At 36.6% G+C, this 17,949-nt stretch overlaps 1 protein-coding gene across 1 annotated transcript; it reads right to left on the minus strand.

The window, feature by feature from the left end:
• Positions 1-1,991: 1,991 nt before the first annotated feature.
• Positions 1,992-17,861, minus strand: LOC122104810 (olfactory receptor 5B2-like). Its single transcript, XM_042675736.1, has 2 exons — positions 17,727-17,861; positions 1,992-2,993 (listed from the first exon to the last, which is right to left on the minus strand). Exons 1-2 carry the CDS (start codon positions 17,859-17,861, stop codon positions 1,992-1,994), a joined length of 1,137 nt encoding a protein of 378 aa, XP_042531670.1.
• Between the last annotated feature and the right edge of the window lie 88 nt (positions 17,862-17,949).

A 17,949-nucleotide genomic window follows, 5' to 3' on the forward strand; every position in this document is an offset into this window, starting at 1 on the left:
CTTCCATTATTCTTAAAGTAGGTATTTCTATATTCTGTAGTTATAAATTTCACTCTTGTAAATAAACACTGAGGGAACATATTTACATAAGTATTATTCAACTGATATTGTCTTTTAAATTCAAATCAGGTAAGAATGTTTCTGTACATTAAAAAACACTTCATTTCCATCAATTAATCGTTCAATGGAATTCATTTTGATACATTCTTTTTTATTGTGAAAATAATGTACAGAGGGGTTACAATTACATGGGCAAGATAATGAGCACATTTCTTATCAAGCATTGTAGCCTCCTCCTTTGTTTCCCATTCCCATCCTTTCCCATCCTCCCCCCACCCCCCACCCAATCCTCCTCCCTCCCCACCAAAGTTGTAAAGTTCGTTTTCTACATAACGACTTGTACATCTCATTGTTTGCAATAGGTCCACCTGTATCCCTAGTTAAACGATTTGTTTTTTCCCTTCCCCTCCACAAATTATACCAACATCAAATACAATGAAAGCAGGGTTTATACCATGGGGGAGGGACATACAAAGCAACAAAAAATAATCTTATAAATGTGTTGGAAACAATCGCATGAAAGAAAAAAAAAACATTTGAATACATATCTTAGGGTTCATTTCCCTAACATCAACTTATCTGACCTTTTCTACTTGACTCAGACATATACTAGATATTGCAAATAAGGGAAACCATGGGACCTATGTTTCTTTGGGCCTGGCTTACTTCACTTAATATAATTTTTTCCAAGTCTTTCCATTTCCTAATACATTCTTATATGTATACAATGCACTGAGTTATTTTAAAAATCTACACTAATTCAAATGTTGCTCTGAATGATCTCCTTACCTCTGCAGCAGTCTTTTCTTCTTGGGGAAAACAAAACTATTATATCCAGAAGCATAGAACCAGAATGATGTTTTATATTTTTGAGTCTATTGGTGAAAAACTTACAAGCGCTATTTCTATAGTTGATCATTTTTTGTACAATTTTAAATGACATTTACAGACAAACACATGAAAATCAAATGTATAAAGGAGCCCACAAATAGGATTTCTAGCATGCATGTGTCTATTGAGGGTATATGCAAATGTTTCTGGCAAATTTTCCTGAATGAAATGTGATGTGGCTAATGGCTATGATGGTTTATATATGTCAACTAGATAAAGTGATATTTTGATAGCTAATAAGAATAGTTCCTATGTGTTTTTCTGTCAAAATAGTCTTAAAAGAAAACTTTTTGAGTCAGTAGAATTACAAAAGCAGATTATTCCTCATCAGTGATGGAAGTCTTCAACCTGTTGATTGACTTGTGGTCAGTTGGAAAGAAAAGGTTGGAGAAAGGGAAAATTCCTTCTCTTTCCTTTTTAACTGGGGTATCTATCTTTTTCTCTTGGAATCTGAGATGCTCTATCATTCATCTAGTATAAGTTACTAAAATTTACACTTGTGACGCCTCACTACACCCCACTTCTCAGGTCTTTGAAATCAGATGAATTATAGTGTTTAGCTTTCCTTGTTCTACAGCTTGTCTGGAATACATTATGGCTCTTCTCAGATTTCAGAGTCATTTGAGATCCAACCCTTAACAAATCTCCTCTTATAAAGATATAATGATACATAGATTGATTTTTGTCCCCCTATGAAACAGCAATAGTCTAGTATTTTAAGAATAATTTTTTAATTGGATAAAACATTATCATGTTCACAGGATGTTTTTACCTTTTGTGCTACTTTTATTTTGAGCTGCCTTGGGGCTTGAACTCGGTGTCTGGCACTATCCATGAGCTCTTTTGCGCAAGGTTATCTCTCTACAACTTGAGTCTCAATTCTACTTCTGGCTTTTTGGTGGTTAATTGTAGATGAGTCCCATGGACTTTCTTTTAAAATAAGGTTTTTTTTTTTATTGTGAAAATACTGTACAGTTACAGAGGAATGTGTCTGTCTATGTAAAGAATATACCAGAAAGTTGAAGTTATAACCATAAGAATTATCTTGCCCCCAGGATAATCTTGGTGAATGCATTCTTGACCTCCTTGTTCCTCAGGCTGTAGACCAGAGGGTTCAGCATGGGGATGACCATCGTATAAAACACAGATATGATTTTTTCTGTGTCCAAGGAATGACTGGAGCTGGGCTGTAAGTACATGAAGATAATTGTTCCATAGAAAATGGAGACTGCAGTGAAGTGAGAGGCACAAGTGGACACAGCCTTTCTGTAGCCTGCACCAGAGTGCATCTTCAGGATGGTGATAAAAATAATCAGGTAGGAGATGATGATGACCATGAGAGCAACGAATATGTTGAAGCTGGCCACATAAATAAGAACCAGATCGTTGACGTGCCTGTCAGAACACGAGAGAACCATGACAGCCGGGACATCACAGAAAAAGTGATGGACCACATTGGGCCCACAGAAGGAGAGACTGAACGTGTTTGTAATATGAATGGAGGCGTTCAATAAACCGCAGGCATAGCAGCCTACGATCAGACACACACACACCTTAGTGGTCATGGTGGTGGTATAATGGAGGGGCTTACACACTGCTGCATAACGGTCATAGGACATTGAAGCCAGGAGGTAATTTTCCACGTTCGCAAAGGCTCCAAAGAAGAACATCTGAGCAACGCATGCATTGTAGGTCATGACCTTGTCTCCCATAAGGAGCCCAGCCATCACTTTAGGAGTGATGACTGAAGAGTAACAAAAATCCACTAGAGACAGGTTACCAAGGAAGAAGTACATGGGGGTGTGGAGATGAGAGTCCAGGAGAATCAGCAAGACCATCCCCAGGTTCCCAACCAGAGTGACTACGTAGATGAGTAGGAAGATGACAAAGAAGGGGACCTGAAGATTGGGGTCACTGGTCAGTCCCTGTAGGATGAACTCTGTCACTTCTGTCCTGTTCTCCACTGCATTTTCCTGACAATCTCCAGATGTTCTGTAGCCATGACATAATGGGGACAATATTATGAAGAAATGGAATTGAAGCTGAAAGTTACCATCAGTGCAGTGTTTTCCTCCTTCATTGTAGAAACTAGTACTTCAAGACTTTGCAGGAGGAGCATGGAAATGAAACCCAGTTTTGTGGACTCTTCATGTATAATGTTGTCTATTTATTATTATTATTCTCTCTTATTCTCTATTTATTATTATCATATTTCTGGACAATTTTAATGGATGAGCTAAAGCATAGATATGTAAATTAACTGAATGATGAATGATTTAATAGCCTGGAAAAAAAAATCTCATGTATAGCTGAATCTTCTCCTAAGCTCAGCAAAACTGACGTCACAGTGATGCTCACCTGCCAAAAATGGCTAAAGGTAGATGTTATAGATGTCACTGTATCCTCTAAGCAACGTTTGGGGAATAGATTAAAATTTTATTCAAACATGTTAATATTTAGGACGCCTTTATAGTTTAGAAAGGACCATTTTAATAGTCCATACTTAGTTTCCTTTTTTTTTTTTTTTTGCTTTCGTTGGTGTCCTAATCCTTATGATAGGTAAACATACAGCAAACATACAGCAAAACTAGGTGACAAAAAAGAAGAGATGTTCCACAACAGTTTAATTCTTATTCATAGTTTTGCAGAAACAATCACGATTATTAATGATGGAACTGTCTACATTTTTCCTAAACCTACACCGATGTGTTTCAAGAAAAGTATTGAGACCATCTCTTCCACTTCTTAACCCACACTCACTTCTCCTTTGCCTTTGAATGAATTATGCTTGAAACTAACAATGGATATCAAATGCAGAAGCTTACCAGTGTATTAAAGGAGAAAAATCCTTCAGTCCAGAGGAGTCAGTTTGAAATTGTAAAAACTCAGTCATGGAATACTACAGAAGCATGATTTGAGGTACCCTCTTTTTCAACTAGTCAAAATGTTCCACAATTCTCTGAGGCAGGAAAAAAATGGAGGAAGACTCATGATCATAGATCAGATTCTAAGTGTATCATGAAATTCTTTCTGCTTCATGGATTAGTCTCTTACCTGCCTTCCCTCCCTTACTTTCAAAGCAAACACAATAAGACAACATCTGTCACATCATTGAGATTGCATCTGTAAACAACAGGTAAGAGATTTCTGTGTGAATCTGGAGAAAACACTACTCAGTAAAAGCCTGTCAGTACAGTGGTGATTTTTTTCCCCTTGTTTCCCTTGACCTTGGCTGCAGGCTCAAACAAAGCAAGTCCTCAGATCAGAACAAGGCCTGGATTTACTAACCACAATTATCATTCAAGTGAAAAATAATACATTCTGATGAAGGATGGCCATTGGTGTAGCTACCTAAAAAGATCGGGTGTGTAGTTGTAGCTAGGTTTTCAGAGGCTAATACATAAAGATCTGCAGAGAATTTTAGAGACTTGGGGAGAGCTCTGGAGATTTCTCCTATGAGACCATCTGGAACTTCCAACCCTGCTTTGTGTGAAAGGAGCAATTAAATCACCTGTGGGGATCCATTTCATTATTTTAATGTGCAGGCATATTTTTTATTATGTGACATTTCTGTTTTCTCAAAATATTCTAATAGATGCTTTACTTCTATTTAGGGAGACCTGTATTTTCAGTGTGTAGGACTAAGAATACTGGCACTTAAATTATAAGAATTTTCAAAAAACTTTTCTGAACTATCTACTAGTTTAAATTCCCCCCAAACCGGGCTGGGAAGGTGGCTCAGTGGTAGAGCACTTACCTTGCATGCTCGAGGCCCTGGGTTCAATTCCTTAGCACCACATAAGCAAAAAGAAAAAAGCCGGAAGTGGTGCTATGGCTCAAGTGGTAGAGCACTAGCCTTGAGCTGAAGAGCTGAGAGACAGCGCCCAGGCCCAGAGTTCAGGCCCCACGACCGGACCCAAAAAAAAAAAAATCCCCCCAAACCGTCTATGATGCTTTCTCTTTTTTAATATATATATATATATATATATATATATATCCGTTTTAGTATATATATCCGTTTTTTTGTTTTTTTTTTTTTTAATTTAATTTTATTTTATTTGTGAACATACTGTACAGAGGAGTTACAGTTACATGGGCAGGATAATGTGTACATTTCTTACCAAGCATTGCAGCCTCCTCCTTTGTTTATCCTTCACATCCCTTCCCAGCCTCCCCCCTCCCCCCCTAATCCCAATCCTTCTCCTTCCTCCCTCCCCCCAGCCCCCCCCCCCCACCAACATTGTAAAGTTCGTTTTGGACATGACAACTTGTACTTCTCATTGTTGCAACAGGTCCACCTGTATCCTTAAACAACTGGTTTTTCCCCATCTCCTCCACAAGTTATACTGACATCAAATATAGTGAAAGCAAGGGTTATACTATGGGGGAGGGACATACAAAGCAACAAAGAGATAATCTTATAAATGTGTTAGAAACACATGCATGAAAGAAAAAAACATTAAAATACACATCTAAGGGTTCATTTTCCTGACATCACATTATCTGACCTTTTCCGCTTGACTCATACATATACTAGATATTACAAATAAGGGAAACCATGGGACCTACGTTTCTTTGGGCCTGGCTTACTTCACTTAATATAATTTTTTCCAAGTTTTTCCATTTCCTAACAAATGGGGCAATGTCATTCTTTCTGATGGAGGCATAGAATTCCATTGTGTATATATACCACATTTTCTTGATCCATTCATCTACTGAGGGGCATCTGGGTTGGTTCCATATCTTAGCTATGGTAAATAATGCTGCAATAAACATAGTTGTGCTGGTAGCTTTAGTGTGGTCTTGTTTGTAAACATTTGGGTAAATGCCCAAAAGTGGGATTGCTGGGTCATTGGGGAGCTCTATGTGGAGTCTTTTGAGGAACCTCCATACTGCTTTCCAAAGTGGTTGAACAAGTTTACATTCCCACCAACAATGAATTAAGGTTCCTTTCTGTCCACATCCCCTCCAGCATCTGTTGTTGTTAGAGTTCTTGATTTTTGCCGTTCTCACTGGAGTGAGGTGATATCTCAATGTTGTTTTGATTTGCATTTCTTTTATGGCTAGGGATGTTGAACATTTCTTCATGTGTCTATTGGCCATCCTTCTTTCTTCTTCAGAGAAGTTTCTCTTTAAGTCTTTCGCCCACTTATTTATTGGGCAGTTGTTTCTTTGAGGATTTGTTGTTGGGGGGTTTAATTTTTTGAGTTCCAAGTATATTTTAGATATGAGACCCTTGTCCGTTGTATGGCTAGTAAAGATCTTCTCCCAATCCGTGGGCTTTCTATTGATCTTGCTAGCTATGTCATTTGCCCTGCAGAAGCTCTGCAACTTTATGCAATCCCATTTGTCCAACCTTTCTTTGATTTGTTGTGTTTCCAGGTCTCTATTCAGAAAATTTCGGCCTGAGCCAAGGAGACCTAGGGTTTCTCCTATTCCATCCTGTAATGTTTTCAGAGTGTCTGCTTTGAGTTCAAGGTCTTTGATCCATTTGGAGTTGATTCTGGTGCAGGGTGATATATAAGGATCTAGCTTAAGTTTTCTACATGTAGTTAACCAATTTTGCCAGCACCATTTACTGAAGAGGTTGTCTTTCTTCCATTCTATTGTTTTAGCTCCCTTATCGAAGATTAGATGGCTATAGGTCTGTGGGTTCATTTCTGGGTTTTCAATTCTATTCCATTGGTCCTGAGGTCTGTTCTTATGCCTATACCAAGCTGTTTTGATTACTATGGCTTTATAGTAGAGTTTGAAGTTTGGTATTGATATTCCTCCAGCAGTGTTCTTTCCATTCAGGAGCGTTTTTGCTATTCGGGGTCTTTTATTGTTCCATATGAATTTTTGGATTGCCTCTTCTATTTCCTTGAAGAATGAGGGTGGAATTTTGATAGGTATTGCGTTGAATTTGTAGATAGCCTTGGGAAGTATTGCCATTTTCACGATGTTAATCTTTCCAATCCAGGAGCATGTGAGGTTTTGCCATTTTTTAAGTTCTGTGTTGATTTCCTTTTTCAAGATTTTAAAGTTTTCATCATAGAGGTCCTTCACTTCTTTAGTTAAGTTAATTCCTAGGTATTTTATTTTTTGTGGGGCTATTACAAATGGAGTTGCTTTCCTAATTTCAGCCACACTTTTCTCATTGTTGGCATACAGAAAAGCCATTGATTTTTGGGGGTTAATTTTATAACCTGCTACTTTGCCGAAGTTTTGAATCAGCTTGAGTAATTTGGGAGTGGAGTCTATGGGATTCTTTAAATACAAGATCATGTCATCTGCAAAGAGGGAGAGTTTTATTTCTTCTTTCCCTATTTGGATCCCCTTTATGTCTGCATCTTGTCTTATTGCTGTAGCTAGGCATTCTAATACTAGATTGAAGAGAAGTGGAGAGAGTGGGCATCCTTGTCTTGTTCCTGAGTTAAGAGGAAATGGCTTTAGTTTTTCACCATTGAGTATAATGCTGGCTGTAGGTTTGTCATATACAGCCTTTATCGTATTGAGGAATGTTCCATGGATTCCTAATTTTTCCAAAACCTTCATCATAAAGGGGTGTTGGATCTTGTCGAATGCTTTTTCTGCATCTATTGAGATAACCATGTGGTTCTTATTCTTGCTCCTGTTGATGTGATGAATAATATTAATTGATTTGCGTATATTGAACCAGCTTTGCATCCCTGAAATGAATCCTGTTTGATCGTGGTGTATGATTTTTTGGATGAATTGTTGAAGTCGATTGGCCAAAATTTTGTTGAGAAGTTTTGCATCAATGTTCATCAAAGAAATGGGTCTATAGTTCTCTTTCTTTGATGAGTCCCTGCCTGGTTTTGGGATGAGGGTTATGATGGCTTCATAGAATGTGTTTGGTAGTGAGCTTTCTCTTTCAATTTCATTGAAGAGTTGGAGGAGAATTGGTGTGAGCTCTGCTTTGAAGGCCTTGTAAAATTCCGCTGTAAAACCATCTGGTCCTGGACTTTTCTTAGCTGGGAGGTCTCTTATTGCTGTTTCTATTTCAATGCTTGATATGGGCCTGTTAAGCTGGTTTAACTCATCTTGGTTTAGTTTTGGCATGTCATATATATCCGTTTTATATATATATATATATATATATATATATATCCATTTTAGTATATATATATATATATATATATATATCTGTTCCAGTAATAATTATCTCTTATCATTTTGATTTTAAAGTTGTGATGTAACATGAGGTGATACTTCATTGTGGTTTTGATTTGCATTTCCTTGATCATTTGTGATATTGCACACTGTGTGTATTTATGCACATATGCATGCTTACATATGCATGTGCATGCATGCACACACACACACACACACACACACACACACAAACTTGCTAGTCCAGGGGCTTGAACTCAAGGCTTGGGCACTGACCCTGAGCTTTTCTGCTCAGGGCTATTCCACTTGAGCCATAACTCCACTTCTGGCTTTTTTGGTAGGCAATAGTAGATAAAAGTCTCACAGAGTTTTCTGCTCAGCATGGCTTTGAACCAAGAACCTCGGATCTCAGCCTCGTGAGTAGCTAGGATTACAGGAATGAGCCCCCAGCATACCTTTTCATATGTTATTTGGCCTTCTGTACATTTTTTGATGTCTACTTAGGTCTATGTCAATTTTTTTAATTTGTTCAATTTTTGTTACTTAGTTTTAGAGGCGGTTTTCTGTTTTGGATTATCATCCGCTTTTTTGGAGGTATGTCTTTTTCTGTATTTCCTCTTGCTTTACAGATGTTTAGTTTCCTACATTGATTGCCATGTAGAATTTTTCTTGTTTGTTGTCCAATTCACTGTTTCAACTTTTGTGTTTATTTACTGGCCTTTGAGGAATCTTCTTAAATAAAATGCACACACATACTTATACACACATACACACACACACTATTGCAATATCCTGAAGTAGTTTGTTTTCTTCTAGTATTTTCATAGTTTTTAATCGTACGCTTGTCTTTATTTAATTTGAGGTTGATGTTTGAAACTAGTGAGATGTAGTGACAGTATGCAGATATTTCATTTTCCTAATAGTATTTATTGGAAAGAGTTTTTGTCTCTAATTCATATTCTAAACAATTATGTCAAAAGCAAATTGGCTGTGGATTTACTTTTAGGCTGTTTTGTTACCCTCCAAAATGTGTCTACATTTATGAAAATAATGTACTATTGTACTTATGCTTTACATAACTTCCACTCAGGTTTCCTAAGACTTCTTGCCTTCATATTTCCACACACTATCTTTAGCTATTTGGGTTTCTTTGTTGTTCCCCCACACACAGATAGGATTCTCCTACCAGGTTCTATATGTTATCCTTTTTAAATTTGTTAGACTTCACAATGTAACAGTGAATTACTTTTGGTAGCATCAACATTTTTTCGGGGGGGAGGAGGTGGTATTGAACCTAGTGCATGGATCATTCTAGACAAGCATTCAAACACTTGAGAATAGCCTGGTTCTTTTTTCTGGTGTGCATCTTGTTTGAGAAATAAGACCTAGGCTAGAAAACTGTGGTCACAAGAGTTTGTTACACATTTGACTGTACTCGAGTATTTTAACTGAGTCATGGAATCCATTCTTGTGTTTCTTTTCAATAATGTAATCAATGTCTTACGATTTTTCAACATTGATGTCTTTCCATGTGGAGAAAATGCATTCCTTGGTATTTTCTATAATTATGGTATCTATAATTCTCTTAACACTAAATTTGGCGATGCTGGAAATCCTCATCTTGCTCCAAACATTAGAGATCTGAATGTTTCAGATCTTCTTCAATCAGAATAATGCTCCCTGCTGGCTTATCATAAATTAACATGATAATGACTAATATATTTGTGGGTTTTAAAGTACCATTTGTAATGCCATTTTCTTCATTCTGGTTTTATTCTTTGAATCATCTCTATTTTTCCGTGGTACTGTAGTTAATGACTCATCTATTTTGTTTACCATATTGAAAAATCAACTTTTAGCTGATCTTTTGCATTTTCACTTATCTACTTCATTGCTTACTTCACTTTATTTCTTGCCTTCTAAATCTTTTTGTTCTTATTTACTTATTTCTTGACATTTATATGTGAGACTTTTCTGCCTTTTTTATGGATGAATTAACTGTGATAAACTTTCCTATTAGTATTGCTTTTTCTGTACTCCACAAGTTCTCATACATTGTGTATGAATAGTAATTCCATTTCATTGAGCACATTTTTAACTTATTGATTTGTTTTTGTGTTTTTTGTCCTATTTTAGTTTAATTTGTAGGTATTTGTACATTTTCCAAAGTTTTCCTTGTGTATGAATAGTAATTCCATTTCATTGAACACATTTTTAACTTATTGGTTTATTTTAGTGTGTTGTTTGTCCTAATGTAGGTTAATTTGTAGGTATTTGTACACTTTCCAAAGTTTTCCTTGAGGAATTGAAGGCATAAGAGGTATATTAGATGGGTGGATTGTGAGTTCCTCTACACAGCCATTAGTTTACCTATTTACCCTATTTAGAAAACACATGAGTTTTATAGAATAAAAGTGATGTTCATTGCAGCATTATTTACCACAGCTAAGATATGGAATCAACCCAGATATCCCACAATAGATGAATGGATCAAGAAAATGTGATATATATACACAATGGAATTCTGTGCTTCCATCAGAAAGAATGACATTGCCCCATTTGTTAGGAAATGGAAAGACTTGGGGAAAAAATCATATTAAATGAAGTAAGCCAGACCCCCACAAACATAGGCTCTATAGTTTCCCTCATTTGTCACAACTAGTATATGCCTAGGATAGTCCTGGCAGAGAATCATAATAGCTCAATAGCTTGCTCATATGACCATACAAAATGATGCTAATTGAAATGAACTCCAAGACATGGAAGCAACAGGTCTTTTTTTTTTTTTTTTTTGGTTGTTGACTTTTTGTCACCAACGTTCCATATCTAGTTATTTCTTATTTTATTTTAATTTTCTTTTTTCCTTGGTTTATCCCTGGCAATCACTGTCTTTGATTCTGGTACCCTGAGTCTTATATATACATTTATCTGATCTGGGAAAGGGAAGGTAAATAACAAACAAGAACAAAGGATGACCCATTGCAACAATGATACTCACAAGACATTATGTCAGAGATGAACTTTATAACTTTGGGAGGTGTGGGGAAGAATGGGGGAGGGAAGGGACAGTGGGAGAACAGCAAAGGAGTGGGTAACAATGTCTAATAAGAAATGTACTCATTACTTTACTCATGTAACTGTAGCCCACTTTGTACAGCATCTTTACAATAAAGTAACTTTTTTTAAAAAAGACTGGAGCTAGATGCCAGGGGCTCATGTTCAAAATGCTAGTTCTCAAGAGATAGAGATCTGGAAGGTACAGGTTCAAAGCATCCCGGGCAGAAAAGTGCATAAGACTTTGCTTCTTATTAAACAGAAAAATGCTAGGCAGGAGGCATGGCTCCATGGTACAGCACCATCTGTGAGAAAAAAAAAAAAAAAGCTGAGCAAGAGCTAAAGGCTCTGAGTGTAAGCCCTATTGTTGGGACACACACACACACACACAGTGAATTGGTTAAACTAAATTGAATACTGATTTGAATTGTAGCTAATACTCTAGGTATGGTTTTAGTGAACAATTTACACATCCCCTGCTATTTAAGGCACAGTTCTTTTGATCTATCAAAACTTTATCTTAGCCCAGCACCAGTGGCTCATACCTTTAACCCCAGCTGTTCAAGATCTGAGATCCATAGATCTTGGCTTGAAGTCAGTCTGGTGAATAAAAGTCTGTAACTCTATCTCCCTTTCCCACCCGCCATAAAAGCAGCCAAAAGACAAGTTAGAAGTATGACTCCAGAATGCCAGCCAGGCAATCAGGAGACCCTGAGTTCAAAACAAGTAACAACAACCACAACAAAGCAGTTATCCTTATTAATAAAGCTGTGCAACTTCAATTTTTAATAAGAAAAGCTAGCAATAGATGTTAACTATCTTACCATAGCAAAAAGGTCATTTTCCCAGACATAAGCAGGAATATAGTTCTGAGCTATTGAATACCGTCCTCCCATTGATACTATTTCAGAACTTACACTGATTACCTTATGTTGATTGAACTTAACTAACACAAATCAGCAGCTATTATAATATTTTTTACTAAGGCTGGACTGTCTCTACTAGGAATTATAACAACAAATCTATTGAATTACTAGTTAGTTTGCTGTCTGTCCTCTTTTGTTCATCTTGTCTAAACAGTATTTGACCTTACTACTGAGAAGAAATTAAAGTACAAAATCATAGTGCAGATATAGAAATGTTCTTTGGGAATAGAGAAGATGTTACAGAACTTGCTTACTGATTCAGTTGATAGAAAAATTGCATCTTGTTTCAAGCAGGACTATTAGCATTAAGAGCCTTCAGGAAAGAAGATTTAAATAATCTGTCAGGAAAACACTATAACAAACTGAGATGTTTACTGAAGGCAAAGAGTGAAATATACTAACAGTGGCAGTCAGTAGATATGAATACCATTTGAAATGACATGACAAGTTAAATACATGGAGTAAGATAATTATAAAGAGTACATAGTTACTTTGTTATGAATGTGTATATAAATCAGAATCAAATTAGTTTTCCTTCATCATATACCATTACAGCAATAAAAAGATATCTAGACATAGCTTTCAAGGATTCACATTCTTCATTGGAAAGATAAACAAGAAACAAGTAAGCAAATATACACTAGATAAGGATTCATACAGTCTATGAAGTACAAATGACATAAAATGAAGGAAGAGTGTTCATGGTGAGTGGAAAATGGAAAATGTATAAAGGCGATTAGGGAAGGAATCTAAGACAGGATTACACTTCATTAAACCTATGAATAGAATGTGATCATTCCTTATAGGCAGCAGAAAGTACAAAAACCCTGAGATACAAGCATAGAGTTATGAGAGCATCAGTAAAGTTTGAGAATAGAAGGAAACGATTGTGGAAGTGCCAACAGAGTGTAAATGCAGTAAAGTAAACATGGAAAAGTTAATGTTCACAATCAAAGTATCGAATTAAAATTTACAGCAGCAGTAGTTTCTCTACTATTTAATCTGCCAGAGGATAGTGATATATAAATGTGGTAATCATGCTTTCCTTCTTCAATTTATGGTATGATATTTACAGTACATATAACATACTCATCTTCCAGATATGACAACTTAGCTATTTTATCTGTTTGAAAATTAAAATATGAACATGCCACCTGTTTAAATGTTCCAGGAAGATAGAAATATTAATTTATATAAGGTACCAGAGTTAGGTATCTCTTGTTAAAAAAGAAGCACTTATGTCCTCTTATATATATATATATATATATACATATATATATATATACATATATATCATATTTTCATTCAAATTAAGACTCAGAATAGTAAGAAAAGAATGAAAACACATCACATATAAATATATATTTCATTATCCAAATAAACATAAGTCTGTTATTCTGGTTTCTCCACCAAAACGGAATCAATAGAATGGATTTGTCATTGTTTCTCTCTTTTCTATTTAATGGAAAAGTTTGGAGAGTACTGCTGTTAGGTCTTCATCAAGGCTTCATAGAACTATCAGGTCCCAGATTTCTTCTTATTGGGAAGTTATTTACTACGGTTTCCATTTCCTTCATGAAATAGAAATCATTTTTAGTAGACCTGGTGTTTGAACTCAGGGCCTCACATTATCTACACTGACTCTTTACCACTTGAGCCATAACACTTTATTGTTTCAGTGGCTTTTTGAAAGAGTTTCATATTATTTTTCCAGGTCTAACTTTATACAGTTCTCCCAGTCATTCTTCCCATGAAGTTAGACTACAACTGACTTATTGGTTGAGATGGAATCATACTAATATTTTTGCCTGAACTGACCTTGGACTGTGATCCTCCTTATTCTTGCCTTCCAAGTAGCTAGGATGAAGCAGAAATAATTTAAGGTAAGCTTTGGAAAGCTTAGAATAGCTTAATCCTACCCGATGGAGAATGCAAGCGTATTTAAAATGAGATTCTAAAGCTGATTTTAAGATTTCAGACTGACTCTCCAGGAGTGATTAATTTTTTCTCTTCCAACAAACTGGTAAGCTTCTGTGTTCCATGTATGAAGTGTAACTCATACAAAACAGCTATACATACTGTAAGTTTCTTAACAATGAATGATACATTCTTGAATTTTCTTAAAAACTTAACAAAATGTGAAATAAATGCCCATGCTCCCATTATAAAGAGTTAGCAGTTGTCAGTAGACAACATGACAGTTTCTGCAAAGTATAAATAAAAGTTCAGAAAAATAACGTTCTAACTACTGTTATTGTTCTTTTTACTATTTATTTGCCTAAATGGGAGACATCAGATCAAACTAGCCACCAAAGTAAATCAAAAGACACAGTTTTGGTCCTAAATAATCATTATTTTTATAATTTTAAATAACTTTTTATGAGATTAAGTGATTACATAAATTTTACAAATTTCACAGTATTGTGGGATAGTGATACTTATTTGAAATCACAAACACATTTGAACCTTCACAAGGCAAATTGCTATTATCATGGTCTATAATGTTCGTGAATTCTATGAGCTTTGACAATACAACTATTTCTTCCACATCGGGTACTATGTAGATTTCTTTCCTTTTGCTTAGTGCAAATTAACATTCTTGAAATGCATTTTAACTTTTACCCTCAACTCATACTACTACTGAGAGAAAACAGAGAATGCATGCCTACTACTGTGCTAAAGTAATTCTTGTGAGGTAAACAACTTAGAAAGTTCAGCTTCTGCAGAGCTCTGAAGAGTGAATAGAAAAGTAGATTTCCCCCAAACAAGCCAATGTTATTAAATTTCTTTATGTTCTATTATTACTATTATTGTTATTGTATTATTACATTTCTTAAAAATAAACATGTAAGGGGCTGGGAAGGTGGTTCAGTGGTAGAGTGGTTGCTTTGCAAGCATGAGGCCGTGGGTTCACCAGAAGTAGCTCTGTGGTTCAGTGGTAGAGTGCTAGCCTTGAGCTGAAGAGCTGAGGGACAGCACCCAGGCCCAGAGTTCAAGCCCCACAACCAACCAAAAACAAACAAACAAACAAAAAGTAAACATGTAAATAAATACATAAAGTTTAGAATTGCACAGATCATCCATTGAAATTTCTCAAATTCATGTCAGGTAACCTTCTATTATCACATATTAATTCCTTGGCATCTTGGTACAAATTGTTTCTTCAATGCCATGATTCATAGAGTGATTCATTGTGCTTATTAATTTGAATGTTCTTCATCAGTTCTCTTCTTGTCATGCCACAGAATCTTTACTGATCACCAGATGCAATCAATGGAGAACAAGAGCAAAGGGGCAAGTTTATTCTGCTAGAACTAACCAGTGACCCAGCCTGTGGGCTCCCCTCCCAGTAACCTTCCTCTTTATCTATGCTGTTACTCTGGTTCGGAAGGCGGGAATGATTCTATTAACTGTCTTGGATTCTGGGCTCCACACTCTTATGTATTTTTGCCCTTGGTAGCTTGTCTTTCATGGATCTTTTTGGTTACTCTTCAGCTCTCACTTCAAAGGCCTTGGCTGGACCCATTATGGGAGACAGAGTAATAAACTACAATGCTGCTGCTGTTCAGACATTTTGTTTTTAGCCTTTGTTGCTTCAGAAAATTAGCTTTTGGTCTCACTGGCCTTATGATCACTATGCAGCAATATATAAACTCCTCCATTACCACCATCATGACAACTAATGTGTGTTTGTGTCTGTGGTAGGTTCCTATGTCTGTGGTTTCTTGAATGCTTCTGCTTTTATTGGGAGCACATTCAGCCTGTCCTTCTGTAAGTCTAATGTGATTCGTCTGTTTTTCTGTGATCTTCCAGGACTCATGATTCTTTCTTTCTCTGATAGACATATTAATGATCTAGTTCTTACTCATTTAGTCAGCTTCAATACTTTTATTGCCCTCACAGTAATCTTAATATCCTACATGTTCATTTTTTAAAATATCTTTATTGTCAAGTTGATGAGCAGGGGGTTACAGTTACATAAGTAAGATAATATGTACATTTCTTTTTAAACACTGTTACCCTCTCCCTCATTTACTCCCACTTACCCCTCCCTACTGCCCTCCCCCAGAAATTGTATAGTTCATTTCCAACATAGTGGCTGGTGAGTGTCATTGTTGCATTAGTTCATCCTTTGTCCTGCTGTCTCTGTGATTCCCTTTCCCTTCCACAAATGGAATGGATTTATATACAAGACAAAGGGTACAGAAAACTAGAACAAGAGAGAAAACAAGAAATAACTGAACACAACAAGAACCTCTTGTTTCCAATTCTTGAGGTTCATGTTGATACACGTCTACATATGGTCCTATGCACTTAGCAATTGGGCTATTGAGATCCCCTGCTAAGAATATCCTGGACATATTCTCATTATTACAAATGAGGGAAACCATGTACCTTACTTTTCTTTGGGCCTGGCTTACTTCACTTAATATGATTTTTCCACCATATATTCTTAATGCATTCATCTACTGAGAGGCATCTGGGTTGCTTCCTTACATGATCATTTTTATCATTATGTTAAAGAGGCTGAAGTATGTTTTGAAGGGGTAGGAGGTAGTCAGTGAGAGGGTGAAGATGAATAGCAAATGGAATAAAAAATGGATGATATGGTCATAAACTTCATCTCACTTATGTAGAAAAAAGTGGGAAACTTGATATGACTGGAGGGAGAGTGGACAGGTGGGAGAGGCAGGGAGAAAAGAAGAGGGCACCTTAATCAAGCTGCACTATAATCATAAATGGACATGGTATACTGTAACCCTCTTGTATAACAATTTGTAAATAAAAAAATTTTTTAAGTCCAATACGGGGGCTGGGAAGGTGGCTCAGTGGTAGAGTGCTTGCCTTGCCTGCATGAGGCCCTGGGTTCGATTCCTCAGCACCACATAAGCAGAAAAAGCCTGAAGTGGTGCTGTGGCTCAAGTGGTAGAGTGCTAACCTTGAGCTGAAGAACTGAGGGTCAGCCCAGCCCCAGAGTTCAAGCCCCACAACCAACAACAACAAATAAAAGTCTAATAGAATGTGCATAGACACATAAAGTTGGATTTATTATGAGCGTGGGCTCAGGTGATGGTCAAAGTCATGAAGCCTTGTCCTGTGCTATCAGGAAGGCAACTGGTGTGATTCATTTTGAAATCAAAGACCTGAGAATCGAGGCAGTGAGATGGGCCCAGAATCCATCTTGAGAAGCAGGAACTTGAAAGTCAGCAGTTTTGACATATGAGAGATTGAAAAGGTATGTTTCACCCTTTCCAGACTTTATTTTTCATAAGGTGAGTTCTCCATGTGGTTACAGAATAGCCACTTGCATTACTAAAAGGTCTTATTCAGAAAGTCTACTCCTTAAAACTGAAGTTCCTTTTAGAGCCATTCACACAGCGACACATGTAAAAATAGTTTACTGATGATCTGGGTAACTTATTTTTGTTAGTTGTGGGAATTGCACTCAAGGCCTGGGTGCTGTCGCTGAGCTTTTCTGCTCAAGGCTAGCTAACATCTTATTACTTCGAACCATAGCTCCAATTCTGGTTTTCCGGTGTTTAGCTGGAGATAAGAATCTCACAGACTTTCCTTCCCCAGGCTGGCCTCAAACCACAAGATTCTCAGATCTTAGCCTCTAGAGTAGCTAGGTTTATAGAGCGAGCCACCAGGATCTGGCCTGGCTCTCAGTCAAATTACCCCATTCATGTAGCCACCATGAACAGGCACATTACTTTCTGGCAAATATTTACATCCATTTATGCTCTGATGGCCTTTATGTGCAGTTCTTCTATTCGGAGGCTTCTTTGTGTATTTGCTTATGCAAATTGTCATTGACATGAAAGAAGAAATTATTTAAGACATCAATATAGTCAGTAAGGATTTGCAGAAACAAAGCTATTAGGCATTGAATATACCTAAA

The sequence above is a fragment of the Dipodomys spectabilis genome, unplaced genomic scaffold (genome assembly GCF_019054845.1).
Source record: "Dipodomys spectabilis isolate Male_0828 unplaced genomic scaffold, ASM1905484v1 ptg000030l, whole genome shotgun sequence".
Classification (NCBI taxonomy): domain Eukaryota; kingdom Metazoa; phylum Chordata; class Mammalia; order Rodentia; family Heteromyidae; genus Dipodomys; species Dipodomys spectabilis.

What these genes read in the sequence shown, in the direction of transcription:
- LOC122104810 (XM_042675736.1), bottom strand. Translation starts at nt 17,861, where the DNA reads ATGACAATTTGCATAAGCAAATACACAAAGAAGCCTCCGAATAGAAGA. An exon ending in ATGGTGGCTACATGAATGGG is followed by an intron (nt 2,994 to 17,726) that starts GTAATTTGACTG and finishes GGTAACTTTCAG; the next exon opens with CTTCAATTCCATTTCTTCAT.